This window comes from Gymnoscopelus braueri (assembly GCF_963280865.1).
Source record: "Gymnoscopelus braueri genome assembly, chromosome: 15".
Lineage (NCBI taxonomy): Eukaryota > Metazoa > Chordata > Actinopteri > Myctophiformes > Myctophidae > Gymnoscopelus > Gymnoscopelus braueri.
In genome coordinates this window covers 16,432,905-16,445,682 of record NC_137620.1, presented here as the reverse complement: position 1 = coordinate 16,445,682, position 12,778 = coordinate 16,432,905, and the positions used below count along the sequence as shown (strand labels likewise).

At 38.4% G+C, this 12,778-nt stretch overlaps 1 protein-coding gene across 3 annotated transcripts in view; it reads right to left on the bottom strand.

Moving 5' to 3' along the window:
• Positions 1–5,735: 5,735 nt before the first annotated feature.
• The window catches only part of LOC308102464 (diacylglycerol kinase delta), a 154,392-nt gene continuing 147,349 nt past the window's right edge, over positions 5,736–12,778 (bottom strand). For all 3 annotated transcript variants that reach the window (XM_080452184.1, XM_080452185.1, XM_080452186.1), the window contains one exon: positions 5,736–11,494. In XM_080452184.1, coding sequence (XP_080308310.1) covers positions 11,442–11,494 — 53 coding nt within the window. In that variant the 3' untranslated portion in view covers positions 5,736–11,441. The remainder of the gene's footprint in view (positions 11,495–12,778) is intronic.

Below are 12,778 nucleotides of genomic sequence, written 5' to 3'. Positions count from 1 at the left end.
TGGGCGGGGGCATTCTGTCCGGTGGCTAAATATGTATTTTTTTACACAATAACTCAGTGTTTTCTTTATTAATATTTACAGTAGCTCTTCTAGCTCCCAATAAATATCTGGCCATCAAAGACCACGGGACCTTTTTTATTGTGTAAAAAAGGCATATTTAGCCACCGGACAGAATGCCCCCGCCCACTGTAAAAAATATCGAGAAAATTGCTAAAACTATAGAAAGCAGTAAATGAAACGAAAATAATACTCATCTTTTATTTGCTTTAATTACAAGCTAAAAAAGTTCCTAATTTATAGATGACTCTTTGCTTGTCAGGTTGCAGTAGTAAAATTAGTTTCAACATAGATGGGCGAGTTATAAAATACTTTGGCAGATATTTTTGTCTGAAATTCATAATGAGAGTGTTTTTACACTCAAACATAACATGAAACTCATCTCCAACTTGATTTCCATTACATAAATTACATAACCTCTGGCTTCTATTTGTTTGAGTGTAAAAACACTATCATTATGAATTTCTGACAAGCAAAGAGTCATCTATAAATTAGGTGCTTTTTTAGCTTGTAATTAAAGCAAATAAAAGATGAGTATTATTTTCGTTTCATTTACTGCTTTCTATAGTTTTAGCAATTTTCTCAATATTTTTTACAGTGGGCGGGGGCATTCTGTCCGGTGGCTAAATATGCCTTTTTTACACAATAAAAAAGGTCCCGTGGTCTTTGATGGCCAGATGTGAGTTATTGGGAGCTAGAAGAGCTACTGTAAATATTAATAAAGAAAACACTGAGTTATTGTGTAAAAAAATACATATTTAGCCACCGGACAGAATGCCCCCGCCCACTGTAAAAAAAAAAAAGATCCCGAAAATTGCTAAAACTATAGAAAGCAGTAAAAAAATTAAAATTAACACTCATCTTTTATTTACTTTAATTACAATCTAAAACATAAACTTTGGTTGTAATAAACTAAAGTTGTCCTTTAAATAAGGCTTGCCATGCCTTTTGCTATGTCTGTATGAATATTATGAAATGTAAGTGTATGATATCTGTGCTCCATACCATGTGAACATGGTCGTGAGTTAAAGGTAGGGTAAGTGATTTGCGTTGGTTAAAATAATTGTTAAATAGCTCTATATTCTGATAGTACTCATTGCTATAGAGTGTTTGTTCAGTATTAAGAGTCTCCTTGTCTCTCCACCTCTTTATTAAACAGAAAATGCATTTTCGTTTCAGTTTCAGTTTCATTTCCAATTTTATCCAACCAGGACAGAGAACTCAATCAGGATACAGATTAAACAAGTGAAATTGGAAGTGATGACACTAAGAAATGAGCAGACAAAATTGGAACTGGAACACTATACAAATTAAGCTTAAAAATTGGTACTTTCTCCTGATTGGCTGAGATTTTGACACCTACCGAAAAATGTATTTTCTGTTTATTGAAAAGCTGGAGACTCAGGGAGACATCTGTTACTGAAAAAACACTCTATAGCAATGATTACTATCAGAATATAGTATTTTAACCTTTTAACAAAATACTTTTTGTTTTAACCAAAAAATATCACTTACCCTACCTTTAAATAAATTATGAAATAAATGATGATGATGATGAAAACTAGAAAAATGTGGTCAGTATTTTTATCTAATATTTTATGACAACGGACAATATACTGTACAGGACAATATTACTGGTATTACATAATATGTCTCTGTCTCAGTTTTCTTCTGATATCATATTGCCAATGTAGTATTTTTATTTTTTTACGTAGGATCTTGACCAATGTTTTCAATATTCTGTTGAAAAAGAAGAAAACGACTCTTGACAACACTTAGAAAGACCTGATCTGGCTGTTTTCTCAGCTTCATGACATTGTTGAGCCTTGAGCACCTTGAGACTTTTATTTCATCTGGAGTGTTTCATCTGGAGTGTTTCATCTGGAGTGTTGCGGGCATTCTGCTTCGCAGTGCTTTCCCTTAGTATAATAACCATACCTCAACTGTGAAGTCTAATATCTGTGTACAGTTCTATCACTCCACGACTCAGAAGAAAGACACTTGATTGCTCTGCTCTTGTTGCTAATAGAATAATACTGTAGGTTTGTAGAGGGAAGCCACAGAAGACAAACATGTTTCCTGTTTCAAAAAGTGATGAAATGCACAGCACTGTGGTTTTACTGAGACGTCTGTCTTCCTCAATGTTGTGACACTCCACCCGTTTGTGGTCATTGGTTATGAGTCTTCACTGCATTGACCCACTCTGATGTGTCTATATGGTAGTAGTGCACAGAGTATGCATAAACAGACATGCAAACTCATGCATGCATGCATGCACAAACAAACAAACAAACACTTACCTGCATAAATACAAACATGCAACCTTAAAATAGTATAATTGTGTATAATTGCGTAAACAATCATTCCGGATATTCTGGTAGCAGCTTAAAATCCTAGATGACATCTGATGGTTGGTTGGATGGATGGATGTCTTGGAAAAGTATAGACCAATCACAGCGAACTACATAGCTCAGCTGGTGCTGATATACAGTACAAATCCCCTCTCTGAGCTGGGTGTGACGACACACATTGTGTTGAATTGATGCACACAGGATAACTCAAACCATCCCCATACATCATGAGGTTGTTTCATCTTGTTCATTTGTGAATGGCCATGCAGCTGGCCCATATGTCTTCATCATGAAAGATACAATTTGTATGCACGATATGTATTTCTACTTATATGTGCATGAATTAGCTTGCATCTTTATCTCAGCTTCTCTACCAAAAAGAGGAAGGAAGAACAGAATCTGAAAGTACACTCACGCACACACACACACTCACGCACGCACGCACGCACGCACGCACGCACGCACGCACACACACACACACACACACACACACACACACACACACACACACACACACACACACACACACACACACACACACACACACACACACACACACACACACACACACACACACACACACACACACACACACACACACACACACACACACACACACACACAGAGAGAGAGACGAAGAGCAGTAACTCTTAGTTCACTGTGATCAGGACAATAGAAGGATTTTCAGAGCCGTTCATCACAGGAGAAGATGGGTCTCACCTTTCCCTGTGTGCTCCTATGTGAGTATAATTACTCACACTATTATTACTAGTAGGTCTATTGAACTAGTTTCTAGTATTTGAACAATTTCAATGAAGGAATACGTGGCTCTACTGTAATTATATTTTGTTAAAGCTGCTGAGTTTGAATACATTCAAATGTCAAGGGAATCATAGTAGTTTTTTTTTACATAGTATCCAATGTTTTCACCTTGCTGTAGATTTATAATTTCAGCAATATTTAGAATTGCTATTAGCAATAACAAACAAATTAAAATACCAAAGTACAAACATTGATGATGCAACCTACAGTACATAGGATGGCCTTTAGTGCCCACTCATATACTGTAGTATAACATAAAACCTTTCATATGTTTATTTTTTACACAATAACAAAATCAATGATAACTATGATGTCTACAAGCTGGAATTTTATGAATGCAAAAAGTTTTTAAATGCATTATTTTACATCAAGCCAAAACTATTGTTAGTATGCAGCCTAAGATATTAAGCTTGTATCATCATACCTTTATGAAAGGTTTTCACTGTTTTCTTCAAACCTCTGTCCTCAAATAAAAGCAGAAAGAAATACTGATATTTATGCTTAACTTGATATTGTCTCTCATCAAATATCTTTCAGTGAGTAGCTTCATCTCCTGTGGACACAGTCAAGGTAAAGTTTGATATCTATTCTCTTTATTCACTCAGTCAAGATCATATTTAAACTTACTCAAATTGTCACATATTTCATCCTCTCAATTATTACATATTACATATAGTCAGTTTACTAATATGCATCTACTCAACTTGCTTATTACTCTGGTTTAGTGACAGATGAGGCTGTTTGTAGCATTTGGTTTTATTTTACTTGAGTTTTTTTGAGTTTTATGTGTTTGTGACCAGAAGCTGATCTGAGCCTGGAGCCCAACTGGTCCCCGATATTTACCGGAGAGTCTGTTACATTCACATGTGACATGGGGGAATTAGAGAAGACGGCCTGGTGGTACAAACTGGACCAAGATGGCCGTGCACTGTATCAATACAAGGATCAGAATACATTTGAAATGAGACAACCAGAGCCAGGCTACAGTGGTGAATACCAGTGCACTGGTGCTCTCAAAAACAGTAACCATGTTAAAAAAAGTAATAAAGTCACTTTGATTGTATCAAGTAAGTCATATCATCATATTCTCATCACTGTCATTATGTTTTAAGATCATTCATAGAACTCAAGACAGTATACTGTATAGCAATGGTTCTCAAAGTGGGGTCCGGGAACTCCCAGGTGTCCTTGTGGAGGTTCCAGGGGGTCCCCAGCTAAAGTAGTTAACATAGCATCAATAGGGCAACCTCTGGCTTCTTTCAAGTCCTCTATATCTACCAGTGATCTTTGGGATTCTTGTGTTGTTCAACCTGAAATTACAGATGGCCTGTCTATTCTTCTGGTTTTCACACAACAGATATTTTTCCAACTTAAACTCTTTTTTATACTCAACATAAATGTCACATGATGTCATATTATTAAGTTCACTTTGCCACTTTTGCAGAAACTGATCTTTCAACCTTTGTTCGACTGTTCGTATCAACCAGTCAATGTTATTACATTTCAGTTACTGTATACGGTGTACATTAATCTTAATATATATTCTTGGCTACATCTCTGGGTAACTCCATGACAGTCTGTTAGAACAGTGGTCCCCAAATTATGTTGGGGGGTCCCCAGATGATTAGCTTAATGTGCAACATTGTTTTCTCACTCAACAGTAAACAAACCAAGATACAAGTGTATACAGGTGATCTGCACATGTTGCAATTTAATGACTTTAAAGACCTTTTTAATACCAAATTGGCCAAATTGTCAAATATTACGTAAGAAAGAGGCAACCATATGAAAATAGCCGATCTACAAGCGCACAGCTTGTAGATCGGCTATTTTCACAATAAATATTTGTGGAACCGAGTCAAACTAAATACAAGTCTGCAATGTCTGTTACGCCTGCAGTTCAAATATGATTATTTTGGGGGTCGCGACCTGAAAAGTTTGGGAACCCTTGTGTTAGAACTATGTGATTCCTAAAATTAAAGAACAAACAAACAAACATGCAGTATACCACTCCGAAACAAATGCTGCAGGGTCACTGAGGAAAGCAACGTGTCAGAAACGGTATTGTTAATAAATAGATTTGCTGTACATTTACAATGCCTGTGTCATTTTGCGTCACAGTTTCGGTAGCAGATACTCTAGCACTAAACACATTTAGAATGGAATGGTTATTGTGAAAGATATTCCAGTGAAAGATTATATCAAGTAATTGAAAAAGTTACACAGCATAACTTAAAACATTTTAAAATAAATCCTTTTATTGACTATCTTGCACTTCAGCACTTCAGCACTTTTCAGCACTTTTTAACTTTGTGTTTTGAAAAGTGCTATCGTAATTATTGTTTTATATGTACTGTGTGTGTGTATAACCTACTGCATGTATGTATGAATGCACAATTGTACTGTATACGTGCAACGTACATGTTACATACGCATGCGTGTGTTTGTATTTTACGAATCAAATCAACTCACAACAACACACCACTCAGAGAGCACACCAATGTGACACTTCCAATAAATCATTTTAATCTCCAGCAAGTTGCACTGACTTGGTCTTTGATACACACTGCACATGATAATACAATAAAAACACCTCGCAACGTACAGAGTCGTGCAAAACATCAAGTCCGGCGTTTCGGCATTGCGCACAATCTCAATAAATAGGCTGTTTGGATCATCAGGGGGGAGGGGGGGGGGGTTTAGGGCACGTCGAGAAGATAGTCAGAAGATTATTTGCACACAAGTTCACAATGGAATAGTGAGTACTGGGCACACATGGTGGTTGGTCGGGTCATTTGTAATTCTACAGTACTACCCACATTGGTGACATTTCTGCTGCTGTTTGAGTTTTGACTTTAATCAGGGGTCTTCAACAGGGGGACCCGGGACCCCTAGGGGGTCCTCAGAGTTACTACAGGGGCGGGGTTATAGGAACTTTTTTTTGCATTAACCACTTGAACCCTAGAATTGCTTTTCTGTGTTGAACATTAGCCAAAAAAAATAGCCGATCTACAAGCTCACAACGCCTCGCGCTGCGAGGCGGTTTGAGCTTGTAGATCGTCTATTTTCGGCAAAGAGGTTTGGTGTAGGGAAAATGAAATTCCCCTGAAAATACACATTAAAATGAATCCAACACTGATGATACTAATGATAGTGCTGTCAAACAAGTCTATGAAGCTATCTATGAAATCTGTTAAATGGTTTAATCTCCAACAATATGTTACAATACAATATGTAGCGGGGGTCCCTGCTTCATCTCTCTCTCAGCTAAGGGGTCCTTGGCCTGAAAAAAGTTGAAAACCCCTGACTTAAATAAAATAAAAATTAAATTAAAAACGATGTATCCACCATTTCAAAAGAAAACAATGTAACACTTTTACAAGATGCTACAACATAGCCAACACAAATGTTGAATATTTTTTGTTGCTGTTGTAAACAACAGTAAGAAACAGTCCTTGAATGTTAAAATTATAAATGTACCTTTTATCAAACAAAATTATAAACGTAATGTCACATGTGAATGACAATGGTGCAGCAGTGGGGCATGATGTTAATTACAGTATATTGTTGTAAAATGATGATGTCAGAAGCTTTGTATGGGAGTAAATAGCAATGTAACTGTAACTTCACCACCCCTGAAGTAGTATTTAACATTTGTATGTATATATTCATATATACTTCAACATTCTTTTACATTTGGTTAGATATATTACTTTTTTTTATCAACACACTTTTGTCCGTATACAATTGCCATAAATAGGAGGAATATTTTGTCATCCGATCAATAAAAAAAAACACACACACTCAGTCTTGATACAATGTACACACACACACACACAAGCACAAATCTTGTTTCGACCTTTTCCCCGTAAAGTTTGCGTCTTTGTAAAGTGCAAGGCAAGATACAGTAAACTTTGAAATGTATGACGTCGTACACCCACCAGGTCTATCTAAAGTTTCCCATGTTTTGCAGCGCATTTAAGCCCACACATTCCGTCTCTCCCTCTGTCATACAGTACCTTTGTACACGCAGGCACACACACACACACACACACACGCAAACACACACTCACTCACAGTCTATCTGCACACTCCTGCTTGCAATGCACTTGAGCCTGCAAGTTCTATTTTCCCATTCACACACACACATACACACACAAAGGGTCTAACGCTTTAGTATTTTCACTGCACCAAAGCGCGCACATTCTGTCTTTTCACTCACAAAAACGCTCAGTCCTTGTAAAGTGTGAAAACCCACTGAGCTCGGAACAAACTTGGCACAACACCACTAAAGCCTCTAAAAGGTGTATAGCACATAGCTGGCACACTATGGATACACGAACACAATCCTGGCAGAGCTTGATATCTACAATGCCTCACAGCAACAACTGCACCTCATGAAGTGTTAGTTCATGATGACCTCAACAGAAGAACCACTGACCATGACCCCCCCATCTCTGTTACATTATGACAGTTACAATGTGCCATTTCTGACAGCGAATGCACAATTCTTACGGTTTTGTTCTCTAAATTGCAATGCAACACAGCTCTGTTTGACTTCTTTATTCACATTTAAGTGTACATACCGTACATTATTTTGGTTTGTTCCACTTTTGCTTTGGCTATGTAAACGTTATCTCATGCCAATAACGACCCTCTGAATTGAACTGAGAGAGAAAGAGAGAGCTACTGTATCAAAGGATATCTCTGCCTTTGCTTAATCCACTGATATATCATTGCCCCCCCCCCCCCCCCAAATTGGAGAAAACAAATAAATGTTTTCTGTTTATCGGTTGTAAATGTAAAAGTGAGCCTTGTGTTCGCTCCAAAAATCACATCTCAGACAGACTCTGGGTTTGACTTGTCTGGCTTCCTCCATGGGATTAATGATAGCATGAAGTTGTATTAGACTATGCTAAGCCTTAATGGCTCATGGTCAGTGGACCTCTATTAAGCCTGAACAAACCCTTTGACATGAAAATGAACAGAAATGACTCCGTTCAAACTCACGGACGCATCTTTTATCAGACCCATCTTGGAACAGAAATCGCAGGGCCAACGTTGGTCGTTCCTATTATGTTACTTTTAACGTCCATTTCTGTGAAACGCAGGGAGAAGTCGCCTCTTATGAATTCATGTTACACTCTTTGTCAGTACAGAAAACCACCTGTAATTACAATTACAATCATCCAGTTATATCTGATCCTAGGTCGGCCTGTCCACTGACAATGACAAATAAGCACTCGGTTAAAAGGCACACAGCAAAATCCTCAGTGTTAATTTAACTTAACAAGTGTAAAACAAAATATGGACCCGGATCTTGCTGCGCATAGTCAAATCATTAATGGTGTTTGTTCTAGCCTGCTTGGAGGACCACTTTTAACAATTAGTGCACCTGTCTAACCGCTCTTTTTCTACCTCACACAGGCTCAAGTGCCTCTTTTCCCTCCCCATATTGTATTCAGTCGTTATGCTAATTCCAAATACTCCCATATAGTCCCTGTCACTGTACACTCCTCCTGGCTGGTCTTGGAGAGGCTGTAGACAATCATGTGTATCCTACTACCAGCTGCTTCATTTCTGACAGTGAAGAGTATCACTTGGAGGGCGTAACGCAAGCGGAGGAACTCGCTGTTCCTCACAGCTCCACTCCCCTGCTTAACAGGCGCCCCCGACCAACCTCTAGGAGTCGCTAGTGCAACGGCAGAGATCACCCTCCACTTGCCTGGCTTCCCTTCCACAAACAATGCCAATAGGCTCTATGCACAGCAGCCATATTGGAAAGAAATTGGGTCTTTTCCTTACCTCCTTCACAGGTCTTACCACTTATACTAATTAAGGCTCTGTCCCATTTAGTGTAGACTTTTTAATTTCAAAGACCCTCATAACTTTGAGTGTACAAATGGAACCAAACACTCGTAAGGGGCCATTTGGAACCCCCTCAAGGACCCATGAGGGTCCCTGGACCACACTTTGAGACCCACTAGTGTAGCAGAGTGTTTCCAGTGAGCCAACATGTACAATATCAGTACCCTGACTCTGTTTTGACCAAGATCATTAGTATCATTGGTAACACCTCTGACATAAGAGGCCCAATGCTGGAATGCCCGGGGCCAAGCCGGATGCACCGAGGACGATTCGAAACTTCCCAGTCTCCAACAGTGGTGTTACAGAAACTTTACCCCCTGCACCACCTAAACCCCCACCCATCTTTGACACTCCAAAAGCAGCAGGCTAAAACAAACAAACGCTGCAGAATTTAACTCAATTAACTGCACACATTACATACCTAGGATCAGCAACACCAAGGCGACTTCCCCCAGCGCTGTGAGGCAGAGAAACGCTAAGTATGGATCGCATGCAGGGACACACAGGACAGCATTATTTTGGCTTTGATATTTATGCACAGTGGCCAAAGAGTTTTCCGTTTTTTTCTTTTCTTTTTTTTTAAGCTGCAAGGACGGAGTCACGGAGCAGTTCCACAAACTGAAAAAATTAAACTTAAGAGAAACAGATTGCAATGTAAGACCATGTTTCATCTGTGTGCACGAAACAGGCCCTGAAGAGTTGCATAAGAGCCTTACCAAATAATAAAAACAACCTGTTTGGCTCCGAGTCAGTGCATTATAAAGATGCAATATTTACCTTAATTATCAATATATTAAGAAGTTGAGATCCACCATTACTGAAATCCAAAGAAACGCTATAGATACAAAACGATTGACTGCACAGAATCAAAACAAAATATGGTACTTTTTTTTGAAGGGTGGAACTGCAGCAGTAGTAGTTTGGTTTCACACAAAAAAATTAAGAAAAAACTATTTACTGACTGGGTAATAATGGTGCTGTCAATATGGACTTAAATTATGGTACTTCCAAAAAAATATATATAGTATAATATATGTTTTTCATACAGTGTTTTGAAATAGAGCTCTTCAAACATTATGCAGCAGTACAATCATAGGTTTACTATATATACACACACACACACACGTTTTTGTGACGTTTATATCGTCCTTGTTGGGTGGAAACCTCATATATCCAAAACTGTTACTTTTCAGGATTCTAAGTCAAAAGTAGCAAAAGTATCAGATCTACAAGTTTCGAGCTTGTAGATCTGCTACGCTATGCTTTTGTGTGACGCTGCAGTATGATCAAGTAGGGCGTTCATTTACGAAAAAACACAAAATAAAATATTAATATATAAATTTAAATATGGAGATATGAGGTTTCTGCCCGACAACGACGATATAATATGTATTCAGCAGACAGGTTTTGTGGATGGGTCCATTATGATGCTTCGTCCTTGTTGTAAACTCCTGGCCTGTAGCTGTGCAGAGCCTCATACGACACCAAGAGAACCGCACTTCATAGAACCAACCATAACAGAACCTCAAGTAATTCATTATTATTATTATTCATTATCATCGTTATTCACAGGGTAATAATACAAGTCCACAACGAGTACATTCCTCAAATATGATCCAATACGTTTTTTTTTTTGCAACATCAATAATTCTTTCAGTTCAATTAAGACGATAAAGACTATGGAAGTTCAGTTTGTTCGTTTCGTGGTCGTTTGTTTGTCCGTGTTCTCGTGGCGATGCGGGCAGTGAAATAAATAATGTCACGGTTAAAGAAAAAGCTAAGTTCCGAAAAGGCTTGTTTAAGAGTCTCTAAAGGAGAGGATAAAAACTGACATAAGACTTTAAACGACTCCCGAGAAGTCATGGCTCGTACATGCTATAAAAAAAATTATTAAATAAAACATGGCCGCGTTCGTCATGCAAACAGAGAGCACCACGTTAAAACCACATTACGTCGTCTAAAAACAATGTCGCTAGTAGAGACAGGCCATCGTCGCCCTATAGCTGCGACTCCGCCCCTCCGCCCCTTTGATTGGCTGCTCACTAGCTGCTGACAGTGAGCCACGCCCCATTTCCTGGTTGGTCAAGCAGGTAAACAGAACTGATAAAACTCCCAACGGTGATGCGATGCAAAGCAAAGCAAAGCTGTGTTGTAAAGATAGTGGAAGGCTGGAGGAGGATTGTTGCTCGCTCTTTTCTCCTTCCTCGCACCTCTTGTCAAGCCACTGTCCTTCCTGTTTAGAGAGAGAGAGAGAGAGAGGGGGGAGGAACACGAGGCGCATTTACCCCCCTGACCTGTGGCAACAGGCGGCGGTTTGATTTTAAAAGCACCTCGTCCAGGCGTCTAATTGCCCGAAGAATCCGTCTCGCCCATGCCTCCTTTGATATCCCATGCTCCTGAAATGAAAAGATGAAAAAACAGGAGTTTGTAAAATCCCATCGAAAGGAGTTGTCATTCACAACTTTGTTTTCCTTGTTCTCCTTTGTACATAGTATTTATATTTGTTGATGACATTTATTATTGTGTTAATTTTTTATAATATGTTGATGAATTGAATACAAAGGGAACACATTGGAAACAAGTCCTCAAGACTTTTTTGTGTTATCCTTTTAGCCTTCAAGGACAAGCTAGTCCGAGTCTGGACTAAAATAACATATAGCCTTCTTATATTGATCCCAAATGATTGGCCATGGAGTCTATTTGCAGAATTGCCCCTGTCGTCCAGTTTCCCCAGCAGCCCCCATAATATTATTATTATTACTATTATCATTATTATTGTTATTATTAACTTGTAATGGCAACATTTAATGTAGCTGAATTCATTTTATGTGATTGGAAAACAGGCCTATTACACTGCCTTTGTGTGCGTAACATGGTGCTGTCTATGGGGCTGAAACACCATTACATATTGTATCCCGAAGGAGGGAATACAGCATAAATACGGTATAATACACAAGCACCGTTCTATTTAATTATATAGGACCACTTCGGAAAGTGTTTTAAGTAATGCTCTTAAGTGCTATCCTCTGAATTTTGTTTTTGCCTCATGTTGTCTGAATCCTAACAAAATCAATCAATAAATCAATCAATATTGCATCGTCTAACATGGTAGCAACTTAAGGCATTATTAAAAACAATATAAAAAAAAGGAACTGGCTGATTTGATCCCTGCTTATGAATTTAAATTCAGACATACTGATGTGGACTGCATTTAACCAAAATGTAATGTGAACCATTTGGTGTTTTGGTTTGTCTTTCACAGTGTTGGATGTTGCACATTTGGCTTGCAGATTTGTTCACAAGCTATCTTTAACTTCCTCAAATGGACGGTGTGTGTCTATGGCAACTGGTCGTAAGACACATCACCATGGCAATATCATAAGAGTGCAGCTTAACACTTCTCCAATATGAATGAAGGAATTAACATGGCTGGCAACCATAATGTCACCTTCTAAAACCCTTTCTGGTTGTCACCAGAGAGATTGTCACTAGACGGCCATCCTAGAAAGGACTGCCCATCTAAACCCATGCCTAACAATGCCTAAACCTAACCATATTAACAGTGCCTAACCTTAAAGAGATGATTAAACTTAACCATACCAAGGTTGCCTAACCTTAAAGTCATGCATAAACATAAGAATACTGTACTAACATTGCCTACAATTAAATTAAACCATGCC